The 23,494-nt window shown below is 44.9% G+C and overlaps 1 protein-coding gene across 1 annotated transcript in view; it reads left to right on the forward strand.

Moving 5' to 3' along the window:
- WDFY4 (WDFY family member 4) overlaps window positions 1-23,494 on the forward strand; it is a gene marked incomplete at its 3' end in the record, with an annotated part of 258,736 nt that overhangs the window by 98,820 nt on the left and 136,422 nt on the right. Inside the window, exons 30-35 of the mRNA XM_079708852.1 lie at window positions 2,027-2,152; window positions 14,882-15,046; window positions 17,758-17,961; window positions 18,688-18,802; window positions 20,075-20,232; window positions 23,106-23,344. Of these exons, the coding sequence (XP_079564978.1) occupies window positions 2,027-2,152; window positions 14,882-15,046; window positions 17,758-17,961; window positions 18,688-18,802; window positions 20,075-20,232; window positions 23,106-23,344 (1,007 nt within the window). The remainder of the gene's footprint in view (window positions 1-2,026; window positions 2,153-14,881; window positions 15,047-17,757; window positions 17,962-18,687; window positions 18,803-20,074; window positions 20,233-23,105; window positions 23,345-23,494) is intronic.

The following is a 23,494-nucleotide window of genomic DNA, read 5'->3' on the forward strand; positions in this document are numbered from 1 at the left end:
TGACCTACTTCCTTCCCTAGCAGTCCCACCCCTGGCTAGCTTTTCAAATACCCTTCACTTCTTCAGCCTCTGCCTGTCATGTCCCTCCCAGCAGGTCTCTGTTTTTATCAGTTCCTCTTTTAAGTCTTTCTCCTTCTGGGCACAGCTAGAGAAATCACATGATGGCGGGGGCCACACGGGGAGGTGAATTGCTCCCATAACAGACATAGAGCCTCAGTTTATGTCCTCCAAAGAAACATGTCCCTTTACCTTAGTAATGCCCCTGCTATTCCCCAGCATTCTAGTGTGACCCTTACATGCCCCGAGCCTTCTGGCCCACAGACGCCCTTTGCTCAGATGACTTATGTCATGGTAGGAGTAGAGGCCCCCATGAAGGGGGCATTGCCTCAGGACCCCACCCTCCACCACTTGTATGTTCCATGACCCTCTTTATCACCTTCTCTCCACTGTTGCTGGAAGGGCAGCTTTTCAGGGCTGGTCTGGATTCCTTCCACTCCTTTCTTGAGTGACCTCACCCCTTATCATCCCTTCTTCTATATATTTCGGCATCTCTTTCTACTGACTCTTTCCTCATAGACCATAAGTATGATAAATTATGTCCCACCTAAAACCAGAAGCTGCCCCCTTGACTCACACTCTTGACCAGCTCCTGTCCTGTTTATCACTCTCCTATTTTTCCTTGGCCAATTTTCTCCAAAGAGGAGCATACACTCACTGTATATACCTTCTCACCAGCCTCTCGTTCACTAACTCACCGACTTGTACCAAATCCAAGGCTTCACTGGCTCCTGTTCCTGTGGGATCACGTTCAGAGTCCCCCAGCCAGCATCAAGACCCTTCCTGATTGGATGTCTCACTTGTCTCCCCAGCCCAGCTTCCTTTCTCGCTGGCCCTTTGTGCTGTGATCCTCCTGAGTCACCTCCCCAGTAAGACCAGCTTCTTTGTCCTTGCCTGCCCTGGGCCTTTAATGAGCCCTTTCTCCCACCATCACCTGCCTGGAAAGGTGTCTTCCCTCAATTCTCAGCTCAGATGCCACCTCCTGCTTAGACTCCCTAGACAACAGTAACCATTCCTCTTTGGGCCTCATCAAGCATTCACCTTTGCCTTATATGTCACCAGCACATTTACATCTGCTTCTCTCCTTAGATACTGAGCACCTCAAAAATAGACCCTGCCTCTTACTCACCTTCCTGGGCACCTGACAGACAGACTCAGAAATTGTTTTTTGGTCTTAATAGAGTTGAGTTAAACCACACTGAATTGACAGGGGTGGAGGGGCACCTCTTTGCAAATAGAGGGCTAAAAAATTCACCTCTCGTACATCCTTATATTTGACCTATCTCAATCTTGATATATGCTAATAGTATTAGAGATCACACTTCAAAATAAAGTTCTTAATATGCTGTGCTAAGTTAATCAAAACCCTATATTTTAATTTTTCCAAGACTGTATTGCAGGAAACAAACATTTGCTGAATGTCAGGACCCGTGATAGATGTTTTACATATTTTATTTTCCTTGATATTTATAACAATCCCATGGGGCAGTTAATGTAATTTTCATTACACAGAGAAGGAAACTGAACTGCCAAGAGGCTGAATAGCTTGTGTAAGCCCAGTTTTTTAAGAGGCAAAGTCAGATCATCCTGCTTGTCAGCCCCATGTTCTCTCTGTTGCGCTCTGCAGTTGCCCTAAAGCCCTTGAATTTGTCACATTTTCTATAATCTCATTTATAAAAATTCATTACAATTGATTGGGAGATTGAGTATTTGTGATGTCAGACCAAAAGAACTAAATTCGATACCAGTTGCTGGTGGGTCTTCAGCACCATCTTGGAGGTGTGCATTTCCCTTATACCCCATTAGTGGGCTGAAGCTCCCTGAATGGGCCAGCCACCTGGGCTGCTACTGTGCTGTTTTGCCTTTCCCACTGGGGCCCCTGGGAAATGCCATGTGCTGGCTGGAAAGGCGGTCGGTCCCCTTGCTGCATAGCCACAGGTCTCTTTACATCCCTTGCCTCCTCTTTCAGGACAGCCTGGATGCCATGCTTCAGTGGCTCTTGCATAAGCACCACAGGGAAGAAGTCCTCCGGGCTGGGCTGTGCACTGAAGGTGCCCTGCTGCTCCTGGAGATGTTGAAAGCCACCATGAGCCAGGTGAGACCCATTCCCCACATGCCGAGATGGGGTTCTGACGGGAAGACAAGCTCAGAAAAGTCAACCTTGATTTTTCCCAGCAGCTTCCCAGTAGTGCTGATAATTTGCAGGTATTATTCAGAAATCTTGATAGAAGAGGCAAGGTGATAACTTAGGTGCTCAATGGGAAGCCCAACCTAATTGTCCCCAGTGGAGTTTATGGGCTCTTGCCAGAAGACATCTGTTTTCCATTTGTTTAAACATTTGACTTTCTTCACTGGGAGATTTAACGACTCCAGTCAAAGGGAACATTTCTGAGCAACTGCTTTAAATCGGGAGCTTCAGGGACCCTGTGGAGGGGGAAAAGGGGTCTCTGCCCTCAAGGAGCTCACCTCTACCAGGACAGGTGGGCCTCTCGAGTGAGGGACCCATGAGGTAGAGAGACCTGTCTTAGAGAAGACAGATGCCCGCCTGCTACAGACATGACATGGAGAGCCTTTGATTCAGGCCTTCAAGGTCCACCTTGAAGGTGGATGGAGAGGTTATTTTAGACCTGGAGGCAAAGGCCACGTGCCCTGTGAGCAGGAGTAATTGAGAGCCAGGTAACAAGAACACCCACGAGAGGCTGAAAATTTCTGGCTTCATTCTATAGACTCTAAAGGCAACTGGAGGTTTGAGATGTGTGGGGAAACCTAATTGCTTCTGTAAAATGATGCATGATTACCTTTAAAATCTAAATAAGAAAAAGAGTAGAAAGTAAAAATAACCTGAAATCACTCCCATCCAGAGGTGTAACCACTGTGAACTTTAGTGGAATATCCTTCCAGACACCTCTCTAAGAGTATACCATATCCTTAGAGGATCAGACCATATAAATTTCCTTTGCCTTTTTTTCTCAACATTTTGTTGGTAATCATCTATATTTGAAGATGGAAATTTTTGTTGCTTCTCGGAATGTTTGTTGTTATCAAAAGACTGTAATGAACTTTCTCGAGCAGACATCTTTTCCCTCTAGTTTGATGACCTCCTTAGTGTAAATTCCAGGATGTGGGATAGTGGGTCAAGGTGTACTTCATGCATTCTTTTTCTCAGGAAGGTTGCAGTAGACATTATACATGTACATTCCTCCTAACACACATCCCACCGTCCTCCATAGATGGGCTTGGCCCAGTCCTCACAGCCTCAATGACATGGCCAAACTGATGAAGTTGAGTTCTTTTGCATTTATTATCACTGAGATTGATAGCATTTTCATATGCTTATTAACCATATCTACTTATTTTACTGTGAATTGCATGTTTCACCTTTTGCCAACTTTTCTGTGTGTGTGTTGATAATGCTTGGAAAGTATAGATCAAACTTTTTGCTCTTTTTAAAAACAGGAATGTATTTAATTTTTATTAAATACTCTTTTAGCATATAATTAGATGATCAGATGGGTTTTTCTTTTAAACATTTACCTCTGATGAATTATATCAATAGATTTCCTTGCATTCTCGCAAAGATCTCACTTTGTCACTCTTCTTATCCATTTAGCATACTTCCTTATTCTGCTTGTAAATATTTAATTTATGATTTTGAATTCATATTTATAAATGATATTATGTTGTGGTTTTCTTTATGTTATATGTTGTCAGGTTTTGATATCAGCATTATGCTAGCTTTACTAAAAAAAGACTTCTCTCCTTGCTTTTTGTTCAAGATGATGTTAAATTCATGACTCATATTATTTAAATTGTTCCTATGAAACTTCTTGGGCCTGAATTTTTTCCATTATTGCCTTGCTTAGGCTTTTAAATGTCTCCTTCACCTAGTTTAGGTAATTGGTAGTTTTAAAAATCTTCCCATTTATTCAGTTTGCACGAATGGTCTCCTTTAATTCATTTAATTTTCTCTGTGGTTATTTCCCTCTTCTTCTTAATTTGTAAATCCATGCTCTCTCTTCACTTCTCCCATTACTTAAGGAGCTGAGGACTTGTGGATTTGTAAGGAACCAACTTTGGATATATTTATCATTCCCCTCATTTTTTTCTGGCTAGTTCTAAAATTTTGATATGTGACATCTTAATTTTTTGTTGTTTTCTAGAGTTTCTGTGATTGCAGATTTAAAGACCTTTTTGATTCATCCTTTTCAGTGTCCATGTAGTTGAATTTTTTGTTTTCTTTTATTGTTGTTATTCATTTCCAGTTTAGTTTTGTCCTAGTCAGGACATGTGATCTTTACACTTTCCATCTTTGGGAAACTTATTCTTGGTTCCCTTGTAGACCTAATGTGCAACTAATGTAGGGATGCCTGAAAAAAATGCATATTTTCTGTTTGCACCATAGAGAGTTTGTTACCTTTTTAAATCAATGTTATTTAGAAAGAGCAAACCAAAAGAATAACATGAAAGCATTTAAAATAAAGAAAATACATAGTATGCTGAGGGAAGTAAGAAAATAAGGCCAAACATTTACTTTATAATAGCAAACATAAAATGGTTAACTGTCATATAACAGACGTGACCCTTAAACTGGGTCAAAAAACAAGACCCAGTCTTCTGAAATCTAACAAACATATAACAAAAGCAAAGTCACTGGAAGATTATTTTGGTTCATTGAAGATATCTGCCATGAAAGCATCATTTACCAAATATGGTAGACAAGCATCAAAATCTAAAAGGCAAAAACCGGAAGGATAGGAGAAAAAGGTCAGAAATATAATTGTAGTGAATAATGCTAACATATCTTTCTCAAACAGTCTATTTTATTTTGCTTGGAACTTTACTTCGTTTGCTATTATTCCCTTGCACAGTGTAACCATAGATTTGTTTGCCTGTTCTTGAACTTAATATCAGTGGAATCCTATAGTATGTACTCTTTTGCTTCTGGCTTCTTTTACTCATCATTATGTATGCTAGTAGTTCATTCTTTTTTTTTTTTTTTTAAACATCTTTATTGGAGTATAATTGCTTTACAATGTTGTGTTAGTTTCTGCAAAGTGACAAACAAAGTGCATCATCTGTATGTATACACATATCCCGATATCCCCTCCCTCTTGCCTCTCCCTCCCACCCTCCCTATCCCACCCCTCTAGGTGGTCACAAAGCACCGAGCTGATCTCCCTACGCTATGCGGCTACTTCCCACTAGCTATCTATTTTACATTTGGTAGTGTATATATGTCAATGCCACTCTCTCACATCGTCCCAGCTTCCCTTTCCCCTTCCCTGTGTCCTCAAGTCCATTCTCTACACTTGGGTCTTTATTTCTGTCCTGCCCCTAGGTTCTTCAGAACCATTTTTTTTTTTTTAGATTCCATATATATGTGTTAGCATATTGTTTTTGTTTTTCTCTTTCTGACTTACTTCACTCTGTATGACAGACTCTGTGTCCATCCACCTCACTACAGATAACTCAATTTCGTTTCTTTTTATGGCTGAGTAATATTCCATTGTATATATGTGCCTCTTCTTTATCCATTCATCTGTCGATGGACACCTAGCTTGCTTCCATGTCCTGGCTATTGTAACTAGTGCTGCAATGAACATTGTGGTACATGACTCTTCTTGAATTATGGTTTATTCAGGGTGTATGCCCAGTAGCGGGATTGCTGGGTCATATGGTAGTTCTATTTTTAGTTTTTTAAGGAACCTCCATACTGTTCTCCATAGTGGCTGTATCAATTTACATTCCCACCAACAGTGCAAGAGGGTTCCCTTTTCTCCACACACTCTCCAGCATTGACTGTAGATTTTTTTTTTTTTTTTTTTTGAGGTACGCGGGCCTCCCACTGTTGTGGCCTCTCCTGTTGTGGAGCACAGGCTCCGGACGCGCAGGCCCAGCGGCCATGGCTCACGGGCCCAGCCGCTCCGCGGCATGCGGGCTCCCCCCAGACCTGGGCACGAACCCGTGTCCCCTGCATCGGCAGGCGGACTCCCAACCACTGCGCCACCAGGGAAGCCCCTGACTGTAGATTTTTTGATGATGGCCATTCTGACCGGTGTGAGATGATACCTCATTGTAGTTTTGATTTGCATTTCTCTAATGATTAGTGACGTTGAGCATCCTTTCATGTGTTTTTTGGCAGTCTGTATATCTTTGTTGGAAAAATGTCTATTCAGGTCTCCTGCCCATTTCTGGATTGGGTTCTTTGTTTTTTTGATATTGAGCTGCATGAGCTGCTTGTATATTTTGGAGATGAATCCTTTGTCAGTTTCATTTGCAAATATTCTCTCCCATTCTGAGGGTTGTCTTTTCGTCTTCTTTATGGTTTCCTTTGCTGTGCACAAGCTTTTAAGTTTCAGTAAGTCCCATTTGTTTTATTTTTGTTTTTATTTCCATTTCTCTAGGAGGTGAGTCAAAAAGGATCTCACTGGATTTATGTCATGGAGTGTTCTGCCTATGTTTTCCTCTAAGGGTTTTATAGTGTCTGGCCTTACATTTAGGTCTTTAATGCATTTTGAATTGATTTTTGTGTATGGTGTTAGGGAGTGTTCTAGTTTCATTCTTTTACATATAACTATCAAGTTTTCCCAGCACCACTTATTGAAGAGGCTGTCTTTTCTCCACTGTATATTCTTGCCTCCTTTATCAAAGATAAGGTGACCATATGTGCGTGGGTTTATCTCTGGGCTTTCTATCCTATTCCAGTGGTCTATATTTCTGTTTTTGTGCCACTACCATACTGCCTTGATTACTGTAGCTTTGTGGTATAGTCTGAAGTCAGAGCGCCTGATTCCTCCAGCTCCGTTTTTCTTTCTCAAGATTGCTTTGGCTATTTGAGGTCTTTTTTGTTTGCATACAAACTGTGAAATTTTTATTCTAGTTCTGTGAAAAATGCCAGTGGTAGTTTGATAGGGATTGCATTGAATCTGTAGATTGCTTTGGGTAGTATAGTCATTTTCACAATGTTGATTCTTCCATTCCAGAACATGGTATATCTCTCCATCTGTTTGTATCATCTTTAATTTCTTTCATCAGTGTCTTATAGTTTTCTGCATACAGGTCTTTTGTCTCCTTAGGTAGGTTTATTCCTAGCTATTTTATTCTTTTTGTTGCAATGGTAAATGGGAGTGTTTCCTTAATTTCTCTTTCAGATTTTTCATCATTAGTGTATAGGAATGCAAGAGATTTCTGTGCATTAATTTTGTATCCTGCTACTTTACCAAATTCATTGATTAGCTCTTGTAGTTTTCTGGTAGCATCTTTAGGATTCTCTATGTATAGTATCCTGTCATCTGCAAATAGAGACAGTTTTACTTCTTCTTTGCCGTTTTGGATTCCTTTTGTTTCTTTTTCTTCTCTGATTACCATGGCTAAAACTTCCAAAACTATGTTGAATAATAATGGTGAGAGTGGACAACCTTGTCTTTTTCCTGATCTTAGTGGAAATGGTTTTAGTTTTTCACCATTGAGAACAATTGTTGGCTGTGGGTTTGTCATATATGGCCTTTATTATGTTGAGGTAAGCTCCCTCTATGCCTACTTTCTGGAGGGTTTTTATCATAAATGGGTGTTGAATTTTGTCGAAAGCTTTTTCTGCATCTATTGAGATGATCATATGGTTTTTTTTGTGTGTGTGTGGTACGCGGGTCTCTCACTGTTGTGGTCTCTCCCGTTGCGGAGCACAGGCTCCGGACGCGCAGGCTCAGCGGCCATGGCTCACGGGCCCAGCTGCTCCGCGGCATGTGGGATCTTCCCGGACCGGGTCACAAACCTGTGTCCCCTGCATCGGCAGGCGGACTGTCAACCCCTGCACCACCAGGGAAGCCCGATCATATGATTTTAATCCTTCAGTTTGTTAATATGGTGTATCACATTGATTTGCGCATATTGAAGAATCCTTGCCTTCCTGGGATAAACCCCACTTGATCATGGTGTATGATCCTTTTCGTGTGCTGTTGGATTCTGTTTGCTAGTGTTTTGTTGTGGATTTTTGCATCTATGCTCCTCAGTGATATTGGCCTGTAGTTTTCTTTTTTGGTGACATCTTTGTCTGGTTTTGGTATCAAGGTGATGGTGGCCTCGTAGAATGAGTTTGGGAAGTGTTCTTCCCTCTGCTATATTTTGGAAGAGTTTGAGAAGGATAGATGTTAGCTCTTCTCTAAATGTTTGATAGAATTGGCCTGTGAAGCCATCTGGTCCTAGGCTTTTGTTTGTTGGAAGATTTTTAGTCACAGTTTCAATTTCAGTGCTTGTGATTGGTCTGTTTATATTGGTCTGTCTCCTTGGTTCAGTCTCTGAAGGTTGTGCTTTTCTAAGAATTTGTCCATTTCTTCCAGGTTGTCCATTTTATTGGCATATAGTTAGTTGCTTGTAGTAATCTCTCATGAACTTTTGTATTTCTGCAGTGTCAGTTGTTACTTCTCTTTTTTCATTTCTAATTCTGTTGATTTGAGTCTTTTCCCTTTTTTTTTTGATGAGTCTGGCTAATGGTTTATCAATTTTTTTATCTTCTCAAAGAACCAACTTTTAGTTTTATTGATCTTTGCTGTTGTGTCCTTCATTTCTTTTTCATTTATTTCTGATCTGATTTTTATAATTTCTTTCTTTCTGCTAACTTTGGGGTGTGTTTTTTCTTCTTTCTCTAATTGCTTTAGGTGTACGTTTACGTTGTTTATCTGAGATTTTTATTGTTTCTTGAGGTAGGATTGTATTGCTATAAACTTCCCTTTTAGAACTGCTTTTGCTGCATCCCATAGGTTTTGGGTCATCGTGTTTTCATTGTCATTTGTTTCTAGGTATTTTTTGATTTCCTCTTTGATTTCTTCAGTGATCTCTCAGTTATTTAGTAGTGTATTGTTTAGCCTCCATGTGTTTGTATTTTTTACAGCTTTGTTTCTGTAATTGATATCTAGTCTTATAGCATTGTGGTCAGAAAAGATACTTGATACGATTTCAATTTTTTTAAATTTACCAAGGCTTGATATGTGACCAAAGATATGATCTATCCTGGAGAATGCTGCATGAGCACTTGAGAAGAAAGTGTATTCTGTTGTTTATGGATGGAATGTCCTATAAATGTCAATTAAGTCCATCTTGTTTAATGCGTATTTAAAGCTTGTGTTTCCTTATTATTTTCATTTTGGATGATTTGTCCATTGGTGAAAGTGGGGTGTTAAAAAGTCCCCTACTATGACTGTGTTACTGTGGATTTCCCCTTTTATGGCTGTTAGCATTTGCCTTATGTATTCAGGTGCTCCTATGTTTGGTGCATAAATATTTTCAATTGTTATATCTTCTTCTTGGATCGATCCCATGTAGTGTCCTTCTATGTCTCTTGTAATAGTCTTTATTGTAAAGTCTATTTTGTCTGATAGGAGAATTGCTACTCCAGCTTTCTTTTGATTTCCATTTGCATGCAATATCTTTTTCCATCCTCTCACTTTCAGTCTGTGTGTGTCCCTAGGTCTGAAGTGGGTCTCTTGCAGATAGCATATATACGGGTCTTGTTTTTGTATCCATTCAGCCAGTCTGTGTCTCTTGGTTGGAGCATTTAATCCATTTACATTTAAGGTAGTTATCGATATGTATGTTCCTGTTACCATTTTCTTAATTGTTTTGTGTTTGTTATTGTAGGTCTTTTCCTTCACTTGTTTTTCCTGCCTAGAGAAGTTCCTTGTTGTAAAGCTGGTTTGGTGGTGCTGAATTCTCTTAGCTTTTTCTTGTCTGTAAAATTTTTAATTTCTCCATCGAATCTGAATGAGATCCTTGCCAGGTAGAGTAATCTTGGTTGTAGGTTTTTCCCTTTCATCACTGTAAATATATCCTGCCACTCCCTTCTGGCTTGCAGAGTTTCTGCTGAAAGATCAGCTGTTAACCTTATGGGGATTCCCTTGTATGTTATTTGTGGCTTTTCCCTTGCTGCTTTTAAGATTTTTTCCTTTGTATTTAATTTTTGATAGTTAGATTAATATGTGTCTTGGCGTGATTCTTCCTGGATTTATCCAGTATGGGACTCTCTGCGATTCCTGGACTTGATGGACTATTTGCTTTCCCATATTAGGGAAGTTTTCAACTATAATCTCTTCAAATATTTTCTCAGTCCCTTTCTTTTTCTCTTCTTCTTCTGGAACCCCTATAATTCGAATGTTGGTGCATTTAATGTCCCAGAGGTCTCTGAGACTGTCCTCAATTCTTTTCACTCTTTTTTCTTTATTCTGCTCTGTGGTAGTTATTTCCACTATTTTATCTTCCAGGTCATTTATCCGTTCTTCTGCCTCAGTTATTCTGTTATTGTTTCCTTCTAGAGAATTTTTAATTTTATTTATTGTGTTGTTCATCACTGTTTGCTCTTTAGTTCTTCTAGGTCCTTATTAAACGTTTCTTGTATTTTCTCCATTCTATTTCCAAGATTTTGGATCATCTTTACTGTCATTACTCTGAATTCTTTTTCAGGTACACTGCCTATTTCCTCTTCATTTGTTTGGTCATTGGTTTTTACTTTGCTCCTTCATCTGCTGCATATTTCTCTGTCTTCTCATTTTGCTTAACTTACTGTGTTTGGTGTCTCCTTTTCACAGGCTGCAGGTTTGTAGTTCTCATTGTTTTTGGTGTCTGCCCCCAGTGGGTTATGTTGGTTCAGTGGGTTGTGTAGGCTTCCTGGTGGCGGGGACTGGTGCCTGTGTTCTGGTGGTTGAGGCTGGATCTTGTCCTTCTGGTGGGCAGGACCCTGTCCAGTGGTGTGTTTTGGGGTGTCTGTGATCTTATTATGATTTTAGACAGGCTTTCTGCTAATGGGTGGGGTTGTGTTCCTGTCTTACTAGTTGTTTGGCATGTGGTGTCCAGCAGTGGAGCTTGCTGGTTGTTGAGTGCAGCTGGGTCTTAGCATTGAGACGGAGATCTCTGGGAGAGCACTCACCAGTTGATATTACGTGGGGCCGGGAGGTCTCCTGTGGTTCTGTGTCCTGAACTCAGCTCTCCCACCTTAGAGGCTCAGGCCTGACACCCGGCTGGAGCACCAAGACCTTGTCAGCCACATGGCTCAGAAGAGAATGGAGGAAAAAAAAAAGAAAGAAAAATAAATAAATAAATAAATAAATAAAATAAAGTTATTAAAATAAAAAATTATTAAAATAAAAAAATTTAAAAGTAATTTTAAAAAAAGCAGAGCAACCAAACCAATAAACAAATCCACCAAGGATAACAAGCAATAAAAACTGTACTAAGATAAACATAAAAATCAGTAACTAGTCTGTCACATACAGCAAACCCCAAGTCTACAGTTGCTCCCAAAGTCCATCTCCTCATTTTGGGGTGATTCATTGTCTATTCAGGTATTCCACAGATGCAGGGTACATCAGTTGATTGTGGAGATTTAATCTGCTGCTCCTGAGGCTGCTGGGAGAGATTCCCCTTTCTTTTCTTTGTTCGCACAGCTCCTGGGGTTCAGCTTTGGATTTGGCCCACCTCTGTGTGTAGGTCGCCTGAGGGCGTCTGTTCTTTGCCCAGACAGGAGGGGGTTAAAGGAGCAGCTGATTAGGGGGCTCTGGCTCACTTAGGCTGGGGTGAGGGAGGGTTATGGAATGTGGGGTGAGCCTGTGGCGGCATAGGCCGGAGTGACGTTGCAACAGCCCGAGGCGCATTGTGTGTTCTCCCGGGGAAGTTGTCCCTGGATCACGGGACCCTGGCAGTGGCGGGCTGCACAGGCTCCCGGGAGGAGAGGTGTGGACAGTGACCTGTGCTCACACACAGGTTTCTTGGTGGCGGCAGCAGCAGCCTTAGCATCTCATGCCCGTCTCTGGAGTCCGCGCTGTTAGCCGCAGCTCACTCCTGTCTCTGGAGCTCGTTTAGGTGGAGTTCTGAATCCCCTCTCCTCGCGCACCCCAAAACAATGGTCTCTTGATTCTTAGGCAGTTCCAGACTTTTTCCCAGACTCCCTCCTGGCTAGCTGTAGCACACTAGCCCCCTTCAGGCTGTGTTCACACAGCCAACCCCAGTCCTCTCCCTGGGATCTGACCTCCGAAGCCGAAGCCTCAGGTCCCAGCTCCCACCCGCCCCAGCGGGTGAGCAGACAAGCCTCTCAGGCTGGTGAGTGCTGGCCAGCACCAATCCTCCATGCGGGAATATCTCTGCTTTGCCCTCTGCACCCCTGTTGCTGCACTCTCTGTGACTCCGAAGCTTCCCCCCTCTGCCCACTCCCTGTTTCCACCAGTGAAGGGGCTTCCTAGTGTGTGGAAGCTTTTCCTCCTTCACAGCTCCCGCCCAGAGGTGCAGGTCCCCTCCTGTGCCTATTCTTTTGCCTCTGTTTTTTTCCTTTTTCTTTTGTCCTACCCAAGTACGTGGGGAGTTTCTTGCCTTTTGGGAAGTCTAATGTCTTCTGCCAGCATTCAATAGGTGTTTTGTAGGAGTTGTTCCACATATGTATGTATTTTTGATGTATTTGTGGTGAGGAAGTTGATCTCCATGCATGTCTTACTACCCCACCATCTTGGTTCATTCTTTTTTATTGTTCAGTAGTATTTTATTGTGATAATGGATCACTATTTATATATTCATTCTGGGTTGTTTCCATTTGGAAATATTATGAATAAAGCTGCTATGTACATGTCTTCTGGTGGACATACATACTTCTTTCTGTAGGAAATATACGCAGGGTGAAGTTGTGGGTTATAATCTTTACACATGATTTGTTTTAGTAGATATTGCCAAATAGTTCTCCAAAGTGAAGTGCCAATTTACACTCACCAGCTCTTATTCTGGGAAGGTTCTAGTTGCTCCTGGTCCTTGTCAATATTTAACATTGTCGTCTTGTAGATGTTAGCGATTCTGCTATGTGCACCTATCCTTGGGAGCAGACAGCATTCTCTCCCTTGTGCAAATGTAGACATTGAAGCTGTGGAGGTTAACTCACTCAGGCAGGGTTCCAGAGCGAGGGCACGGTGGAGGCACGTGTGTCCAGCATTAGCATTTCATTCCAGGGCACTACCTTGCCTAAGAACCTTCAGGGGATGTCTGTTTCTTAGTACCTCAAATCCAAATTCTTCCAAAAGTCCAAGTCCTGTATATCTGACCTTATCTCCCAGCTTCCTCTGTATTTACCCTGTGCTAATCACTGTGAAAATAAGCCTGAAGCACTAAAATGTCTCACTTAATCCTCATGACAGCCTTATGAAATAGGTCATATTATGATCCTTGTTTTGCAGAGTTGGGACTGGAGGTGTAGGGGGATTAAGAAAGTGGTGCAAAACCACACTGTTAGTAAGCAGCAGAGGCAGCATTCAAACCAGGCCAACTAGCTCCAGAAAAAGCTCTCTGAACTCTGACTTCTGGTCCTCCCTCTAAATCTAATATCGTGCTGTATGAACCTGGTGGAGAAGCCAGGTGCAGGTGACTTCAGAAGCAGGTTTCCTCTGCCTGCCTGCTCAGCTCATACCAAACCCTCACAGGATCTCGGAAAGGAGATTTTTTTTTTTTTTTTTTTTGCGGTACGCAGGCTTCTCACTGTTGTGGCCTCTCCCGTTGTGGAGCACAGGCTCCGGACGTGCAGGCTTAGCGGCCATGGCTCACGGGCCTAGCCGCTCCGCGGCATGTGGGATCTTCCCGGACCGGGGCATGAACCCGTGTCCCCTGCATCGGCAGGCGGACTCCCAACCACTGCACCACCAGGGAAGCCCGGAAATGAGATTTTACACCTCTCTCTAGTTGTCCCATACGTATTGCCTTTCTTCAGTTAGGTTTGAGTTCTCTAGAATGAGACTTAGTTCCAGACATTTGGTACCTATTTGGTAAACAGGACATGCGAACTCATGCACACAAGGCCAGGACTCGAGGCAGGCTGGTTGGGAAATGAGGAAGCCGCGGTGGGAGGGGCTGGGGATGAGGAACTGGCAAGAGGAAGACCCGTCGTCACCTATAACATCCACAGGAGTAGGCTGAGGGTCATTCAGTCTAGTTGTTGGCGTGGCTACGTAGGGAATGACCCTGATATTAAGGTTGCTCAATTTTCAAGTTCCAGGCTGTCCATCCAGGACAGAGAAGGACCTCAGGCAGCAGCTGGACACACTGAGGCTAGAGTTAGTGTCCAGAAAGAGTGACTGGGCACAGCTGGTTAAGGGAGCTGGGCTCCAGCAAGGCGCTAGTGTGCAGCCACAATGGAGGCTCAGCCATGTGGCCAAGACCAGGTTATGGTTTGAGGCAAACAGGTGCCTGGGTCCCCTCAGGGTACTGGGTATCACTTCAGTGCAACATAATCTATTCCAGAGCCCTGACTGGTGCGGAAGGGGCTCCTCAAGCCCTGGCAGCCTTGGACAGGGTTTGTCCAGGGTCTGTAACTGGGAGCATTAGCATTGAGCTGGGGAAGGCTGGCGTCAACCCTAATTGGCAAGTTCCTTGAGCACAGAGGCCATGTCACACCACATAGAGGCAGTATGGGGAAGGCAGTCAGACGTTATAGCCAGGTTGCCTGGGTTCAACTCCTGGCTCTGCCCCTTATCTGCTGGTTGAACGTTAACATGCTACTTAACCTCTCTGTGTCTTTGTCTTCCCATCTGTAAAATAGGGGTAAATATAAAACGTGCCTCAGAGGGTTGTTGTGAGGTGAGAAGAGGAATTTGTGTGAAGCCCTTAGAGCAAGCCTGCACATATTAAACCCTTCCTCAATTGATGACCAGTATCCTGTTCTAATCCACAGTTTTAGGTGTCTTGCAGTAAGGTGTCTTGTTGAGAGTCTCAGAAAGGTCATCTCCCTAGATTTCAAACCTTCTGGTTCCTATGCAGCCCCAAGTCATGCTCCCATGCACCTCCTCTCATGAAGTGTGTCCCTGATCAGCCCTCAACAGGTTCTGGAGACAGCGCCTGGGAACAGACATTCCCAGCCAGCGTGCTGCAGTTCCTTGGCCTCGTGCACAGCACCTACCCCCAGGATCCGGCCTGGCGGGCCCCAGAGTTCCTCCAGACCTTGGCTGCAGTCACCTTCCCCCTGGGAACCCATCAGGTAGGACATGCCTCTGCCCTACCACGGTGAGAGCGGGGGCGAGCGTCATCACCCTTCAAAGGCAAAGGACAAAATTCCTCCCCACCCCTCCCCAAATTAAAATACATTTAAGGCAACTTAGCTGAAACCTTAAGTAAACAACTTGGGTAATTTTCCTTCTCTTTATGAGATGATGCTTCAGGTCATTTTTGGCTCTGAGAGTCAATAAGTTTTTGACTTGTCAGGAATCTCAGTAATGAGAAATTTGATGGTAGATCAATTCCAATTTTATATGGAATACCCACACATTGATGATCATATGAAACAACAGATTCCACCCCAGGAAACCTGCGGCCGGTGCCCCAGCCGGGGGAGGGGTGGAACTGTCACAGTGTCCCATCTTCTTTGCAGCACACTTGTCCTGTTTACAGGCCACAGCATCTTTCAATCAGAGGGTTTGCCAAGGCCCAGCTGGGAGCGCAGAGGGACCAACTGGGTCTTGAGGACAAAGTGTGGGTGTGGGGGTAGAGAGGGCGCTACAGGAAGAGATGTGAGTGAGTCTGAGAGCAAGAGCCAGTCCCAGCCGAGCAGGGGACTCAGTGGGCTAAGAGCATCGGGGACTTGAGAGGAGTGGGTGAGGACAGGCGTGAAGGCAGGTGCAGGAGGAGGAAGAGCAGAAATCTGCTCATGCCCCGCCGTGATAGAATAGGAGGTGCGACCCAGCCAGGGGGAGTGAATTAGCCACGCCTGTCTACAAATCAGTACCTGTAGCCAAAGGAACACGCTAGGCATGTTGGTAAGTAGAGGGTCTGGAAGCCATGCCAAGCACAGTGAGGTCAGGTAATATTTGCTCTGTAATTATTTGCTAAATGACCAAGTGAATGAACCTGCTCTTGTAGCTCTTCTTTTCTAGAAATGTATCCATGGTGCCAGCCTCCATCTCCTGAGCACCTGCAACAGCCCTGAGCCTGGTGCTTCACATCCCCTAACATACCCTGATGCAGGAGGTGTTAAAGGGGAAGGGGAGATTCAGGGAGGTGAAGCGGCACAGACTGGTTTCCTCCCGGTTTAGTGGGACGATGAGACCCATCTCACAAAAGAGTTGAGGAGATGAAACATGCCACAGCTTATGTGATTAATAAGGGACAGAACCAAGATTTACACCTCAGTCTCTCACCCCAAAGCCCATGTCCTTTCCATCGGTCAGTTTAAAATAACATTAAATGACTTAATAAAATCGGAGTATTTAGTTTTAATAAAAAGACAAAATGTAAAGACTAGAAGATTTGCAAAAAGATAAAATAGTTTGATGGGTTAATATCAACTAAAGCAACATACTAGAAAAGTAAGTAAAAAAAGATGCAATGAAGAGCGAAGGAAGGCACTGTGAGCAGCACTGAAGGGGGTGGGGGATGGGACCCCCACCCAGAGGCCAGGCAGGCAACCCTACAGACTGCCCCTCACCATTCCCCCCACCTGGAGCGGGCTGGGCCCTGGAGTCAACGGCCTGACCTTCTCAGCCCAGATCCCCACCTCAGCCCCTCGCCTACAGGCCAGGCTCGCCATCTGCTGAGTCAGGGTTCCAGCCGGCTGCCCACCAGGAGCCACAGAGCACACTCTGACCCAGGGCTCTGCCTCCCCACGCTCAGTAGTTCCTGCCTGAGGGAGGGCCTGGCCCAGAGTCACCTCCCAGCCTACTGTGGATGAGACAGGCCCCAGTTCCAGAGCTCTTATCCCCATAGCTCCTTGCCTTGTTTCAGCTCCAAGTCGGCTCCAAAAGGCCTTTGTTGCACAGAACACATGACAGACTTTCTGCATGCAAAAGGCTGGTGGCCAAAAGGGTTTCTATTTGCTATGATTTTATATGGCATCTTTCCAGTCAAGGCCGCATGGCGCTAATTAATGCAGTCATCACCTCCCTAGGTGCTGTTAAATTCATTTTATGGCTTAATTAAGAATTGCTGCATTAATTTTATGAATGAGCCAAGGGAGAAACCAACAGACAAACTTGAATGAAAAGTTCATGGGCTAGGAGTCAGGCATCCCTGGCCGTGTGTCCTTGGGCGTGTCATTTGGCCTCCCAGCATCTCCATGTCTTCCAGGATGTATCTGGGCTAATGACCCCCATCTCATTTATCTCCCAATATTTTTATAAATGTAAAACTGAGAAAGTGAAGGCCAAGGCACTTCAGGGACTTGGACGCCAGGACTGGCTGAAGTCCTACTTCTCTTCCCACCTGAAGGTCCTATCTGTCAACATCAGCAGAGCCTGGCAGGCAGTAAAGGTGAGGGCCCCACAGGAAGGTGGGAACCAGCTATCTTGACTGTACACCAGGGTCAGGCATTGCTACATGCACTATTTCTCACTGCATCCTCACACATCTTTGTGTGTTCCTTTCCATCACTACTATTTGACTGATGGGGAGCTGTGGCACCGAGGAGGGAAGTGCTTTGCACGGGATACATCCTGGGCTTCCTCGCTGAGCACTGCAGGTCTCTCTTGCTCTGTGCCCAGCTTCTGTCCACACTCCCACCCATCTGGAGTTCGGAGGCCACAGCAGGCCATCTTTGAGCCCTGGGACTCTGGGCGAGCTGCCTACCTCCTCGAAGCCTCAGTTTCCTTACACGTTAATGGGTTTGATGAGAATCCCACCATGCACACCTCAGAGGTGGATGTGAGAGTGCTTTGAGGCAGGGTAGGCCGCTCATGTTGGGGTTGTCTTGTCTTTGAGGGGGCCGTGACTGAGTCTACCCAGGACACCAGCAGTCCTGAGGCTGAGCCTGAAGGCAACAGCACTGAGGAGGGTCTGCAGGCTCCTGCTGAGTCACATCCCACCCGGAAGCAGCTGAGGGAATTCATGCAGCTACTCTTGAGGGATCTCTTGCTTGGGGCTCCCAACCCCAAGCAGTGGCAGCCGCTGGAGGTGCTCCTGGAGGTGGGTTGGAAAGGGTGTCATTGGGCTCTGTGCTGTGGGAGGGCATGGGCACCGGGAGGGTATGGGCACCATGAGGGCAGGGTGTGCCCAGGGAGACCTGAGGGCTGATCTCTTGAGAGAGCTCATCCAGGCCTGTCCATGCCAGTTGGCTGGTGGTCAGGAACCTCTCCTGGCACTGCAGTGATTGGTGGGAGGGCGTCCCCCGGAAACCACAGGCCCCGGCAGAGCAGGGAGCTCACCAAGCAGCAAGTCAATAGATGAATGAGGGCAGGTCTTAGCCAGGTTTCTAGAAGCAGAGCCTGAGGCAGTGATTTTGTGGAAGTACTTTTTGGGGGGCGGTGCTCTCAGGAAAGCAGAGAAGGGATGCAGAGGAGAACAGGGGAGAACCTAGCCAGGATGTGGTCTCAGCAGTAGCCTGGATCAGAGCAGTAGTGTGCTATCTGCATCCCAGAGGTGGCCCCACCTTAAGGCACCTGACAGGTGGTCATTGGCTGTGGGCCCCCCACCCCTTGCCTCCTTGCCCTAGGAAGTAGGCATTGCTTCCCGGTTGAGGCAGTTTGGTCAGCAGAGGACAGTGCCCCAGAGAAGGGGCAGTTGTGAGCTGTTGGCAGCCCAAACTCCCAGCAGTGGCAGTATTAGCATATGGGCCAGGCAGAGGGACCTGGTGGGCACTGAGTGGACATCGTGGCCATGTGGCTGCTGTCTTAGTCCAGGGTTTACTTCCAGGCTTCTCCAGACAATGCCACCGGCCAACAGAAGCGAGACTTTCAATCTGAGGTCTTGCTTTCCACCATGGAAATATTTCACGTGATGAGTGGAGGTCAGGCACCAATGCTTAGAGGTGAGTGGGGGTGGATGACTTGCTCCTCCTGTTCATGACACAAAGCTGCTGACAGCTGAGCAGCACAGTCACAATCCCGCCAGCCACTGACCCCAGGACTCTAGAGGAAGTCTAGGCTGCAGGACTGTAGGGTGCTTTAGGAACCACAGGAAGATGCCCTCCACCTGTTCTTGTTGTTCACAACAAGAGCTCAGTGACCTTGCTCGGAGACCCCAGGGATGGCATACTTACTACTTTGCATGTCACCCCTGCCATTGTTGGGTCAGTCAGAGATGTAAAGTCCTATTTTCTGAGTCAAAATCAGTTCGCCTCTAGCTTCAGTAGAATTTTCTTCTTCCTATGAGGGGAGTCAAGATGTCAACTTGAATTTAACATTCTTCTGCTCACCTATGCCTGGGCACAGCAGATGTTTCTTAAATGAATGAACCTGGGTGAAGACGCTGCCATTGCCCCTAAGAAGTTCAAACTGAAACTTCATTCAGAACATTTGGTTCCGAGGCAGCTGTACCTTCCCGACAAGATTAAACAAGAGTTCTTTCTGTGGTTCTTGAGTCATGGAATCCTTAGTGATACAGCTCATCTTCTGGACTCCTCTTGCCCCACAGTGCAGAAGCCCTGACTTTTCTGAGGTATCTGGTTTCTGGGGTATCTGAAGTGTGGTAGGGTAGTGGAGTGATGAAAAGCGTGAGCTTGGTAGCCCAGTTCTGAGCATGGCTCTGTCACTGGACAGTGGTGTTACTCCGGGCAGGTGCCTGGCCCTGTGAGTGAGGAGGATAGTCATGGCTAACTTAGAGTGTTGCTTTAAAGATTAACTGAGATCGTTGCATCCATGTCTGAGCACAACGCCTGCTGTGTTGGTGAGCACAGATAGATGACCCGACCTTACAGCTTCATCCTCTGCCCAAATAACAGCAGGGCCTTGGGTCACCATGACAGCCTTCCCATTACCCTATGCCTTAAATTCTCACCCACTCTTCTTCCAAATGGCCACTGGAAGAAATACTGCTCTATACTTGCCTCCTCCCCATTTGGTTTATATCACTGATTGTTCAAGATTGATTTACTTTGAATAAATGTGTGTTCATTGGGCACCTATTGTATATAAGACCCCATTTTTGGAGCAACAGAGTACACGCAGGGTTACAGTGGGCTGTACAGAAGTGAGTAAGATGTGGTTGGTTACCAAGAGGGGCTTGGAGATTGTTGTGGAGAGAAGGCAGTTTAGACCGATGATTTCTCAGCCTTGGTCTGTCACCCTCCCCCAACCCCCAGGTACTAGAGAGCCTCAGCCAAATGCAGAAGCTGCTGCTGCTCCTTCACTTGCCAGCATCTCCCACTTCATCCAGAAGCTGGTGGAGAAGCTGTACAGTGGAATGTTCTCAGCAGACCCCAGGCACATCCTTCTCTTCATCACGGAGCACATAATGTTGGTAAGAACCTCAGGTTGGCCCTGGTGGTAAGGCTTCTGCTGACCCACCAGGTATCTGTATGACACTGCTGGCTGCTGTCCACTTGGTTCATATTGACCTGCTTTCCTTCCTGGAAATAGAATCTGAGATGGGTGGGAGGAAGGAGGAGGACCGTTACCGCCCAGGTTAATACCTAGTAGATGTTGAGCACCCTGCAGTGTTCTCACCTTGGGCCACCTGAGATCCATCTCGGTGATTAGGGGCCACAGCCCCCTGCACAGACACCTCCTAGACTCTGCACACCCCTCTTTGGGTCTTTACTGTGAATGTTGGTTTAATCTTAATTATTGTTATTCCTCATCAACAAAGGGCGAAAAAGGTCTTTATCTCCAAAAGTTCCATTTCATTTTCTTCTATAAAATCCACCTCCATTTGTCATATTTGGGCCTTCTTGAATTTGAAGAAAGAGTCTATTTTTTCCTGGTCCTGTTTTTCTCGCATGTGCTTTCCCTGTCTCTCTCTCTCTTTCTCCATCTACATACATACCTATGCATGCCGGTGCATGCCTGTAGATACACCTAGATGTAAGTATGTGTGTGCACATGTGTACACATTCTTCATTGTACACAGGCATATGCAAAGACTCAAACAATCTCAAAATTCTAGAGTTGAACCCTTTTTTTGGTCCTTCCTTCTCATTTCATTCTGGAAACCTTTCCTGACAAGTGGCCATTCACTGTTTCCTTGAACCATCCTTGTGTGAGGAGCTCTCAATGGTACAAGGGGGTTCCAGTCAGCAGGACACCTGTGATTGTTGGGAAGCGCTTTCTCTTACCAAGCAGAAATCTGACTCCAGCAGCTCCTGCCTGCAGCTCTCAGTGCATTCTCTGTGGCAGAATCCAGGAGAGCCCCTCTCTTTCCTCTTCATGCCTCGTAGAGACAATGACATCAGTGCCCCCAGCACCCTTCTGTCTGTGGAGTCCCCTGCAGACCCCAGGACTGGGCCTTGACACAGTTCCTAGATTGATAGTCAGTCTGGCTGATGCACAGTTCTAGGCAACCTGAAAAGAATGTATTCAGAGGTTTCTTCAAGAATAACTCCTAGAGGGAGAAATATCCCTTGTCAGCTCTGAGGGGATTAAAATCAGACTCTTGGGAGCTCGTGTTGAAAATGAGAGTAGCCACTGAGCTCCTGGCTTAGCGAGTTTGGGCTGCTATTACAGAGAACCATAGACTGGGTGACTTAGCAGCAAACATTTACTTCTCGGGGTTCTAGAGGCTAGGAAGTCCAAGATCAAGGTGCCAGCAGATCTGTTGTCTGGTGAGGCTCTCTTTCTGGTTTTAGAGAGGGTCATCTTTTCATTGTATCCTCAACATGATGGAGAGAGTGAGGAAGCAAACTCTCACTTATCTCTTCCTATAAGGGCACTAATCCCATCATAAGAGCTCCATCCCCATGACCTAATTACCTCCAAGAGACCCCATCTCCAAATATATCACACTGGGGGACTAGGGTTTCAACATATGAATTTTGGGGTGACACTAACATTCAATCTATAGCAGCTCCCCAACGGTCTAAGCAAATACTCAGAGCTAATATTCAAAGAGCTGGTGCCTCCTGGGGCTGATATGTCTTCAGCAGGATGCCAGGCCCAAGGACTCTCACCGCCCACATCTACCATTCTTCTCTCCTGCTCGCTGCCTGTGACTCGCACACCTCTTAACCTCAGTTTGAAAGATGTGACCCATCTGTAGAGTAGGAGAGGATGATGATAAAAACATGAACCCCGGGCTTCCCTGGTGGCGCAGTGGTTGAGAGTCTGCCTGCCGATGCAGGGGACACGGGTTCGTGCCCCGGTCCGGGGAGATCCCACATGCCACGGAGCGGCTGGGCCCAAGAGCCATGGCCTCTGAGCCTGCGCGTCTGGAGCCTGTGCTCTGCAACGGGAGAGGCCACAACAGTGAGAGGCCCACGTACCGCAAAAAAAAAAAAAAAAAAAAAAAAAAAAACCATGAACCCCAAATTCCAGCAGATTTAAATAAAACTTAATTAGTATAAAGACTTGCATTACCTATGAGATTTGAAGAGAGCAATCTGTAACTAACAAATGAACTTTCTAATAGACTGAAACATTTTGCACATAATTTTTGTTCTATGGAATCTTTTCAATGAAGCCAAACAGATGGATGGCTTCAGTGTTAAGGCCACAAATCAGGACCTTCTGCCTTCCCCCTCTAAATCTGTCATGAACTAAAATCCATTGGATGCACATCTCCTTTAGAAGATATAGTAGTTAACAGCATGGCTCACGTGTCTGGTGTGGGTTTGACTCTTGCTGACCACCTACCTCTCCTACCTCTCAGACTCTCAGCCTTCTTATCCCTAAGGTGGGATAATCTTAGTGTCTGCTTTACGACATTATGATGTTTAAATGAGGCAATATATGTAAACATATGCAAACAAATGCAAAAATGCTTAGCATGATAACTGGAATACTGTAACAATCTATACCTGATAACTAGTATTAATAACATTTTTTAAAACTAGACCCTATTAATAGCATGTTCTTATATACTGAATGTCAACCATGTTACCAGTATTTCAGAAATCTCTGGTCCCCATGTCTACTTTACATAATATGACTGTGGTAAACTTTTAATTTTTTAACACCAATTTTTGGTAAATTTAAACGTTTGAATTCCCTTTATTGGTCATCCACTTAAATAGAGGCTCCAAGGTTGAGGAAGGTAGTCCTTTTTGATTTTAGAAATGTCACTTTTTGAAATACAGAAAAGAATCTGAGATTGTATCATTTTCACAGTTAACTGGGTTGGTATCTAAACTTCAAAGTGTTCACAAGTATGTGTCTGTGTGTGTTTATTTTATGACACAGGTCATCGAGAACGCCTCTGCTCAGAGGGAAGCTGTCATCGGTGCTCTATACAGCAGTTTAAATAAAGTCATTCTTTATTGCCTCTCCAAGCCCCAGCAGTCCCTCTCCGAATGCCTCAGCCTTCTCAACATCCTGGGCTTTCTTCAGGAACACTGGGACATTATCTTTGCCACCTATAATTCTAACGCCAGCTTCCTCATGTGTCTCATGCATTGTCTTCTGCTGCTCAGTGCAAGAAGGTTAGAGCTGCCCACTTGTCTCCTTGCTTGCCAGTGATCAATGCAGGAAAGAAAGCTTTAGAGGACACTCGATTGAAGTCGATCAATTATAGATGATACAATCCTTTTGTTTATCTGGTTGTCCAAATTATGTGCAATATTTGATAATAT

Source organism: Hyperoodon ampullatus (assembly GCF_949752795.1).
Source record: "Hyperoodon ampullatus genome assembly, chromosome: 1".
NCBI classification, from domain to species: Eukaryota; Metazoa; Chordata; class Mammalia; order Artiodactyla; family Ziphiidae; genus Hyperoodon; species Hyperoodon ampullatus.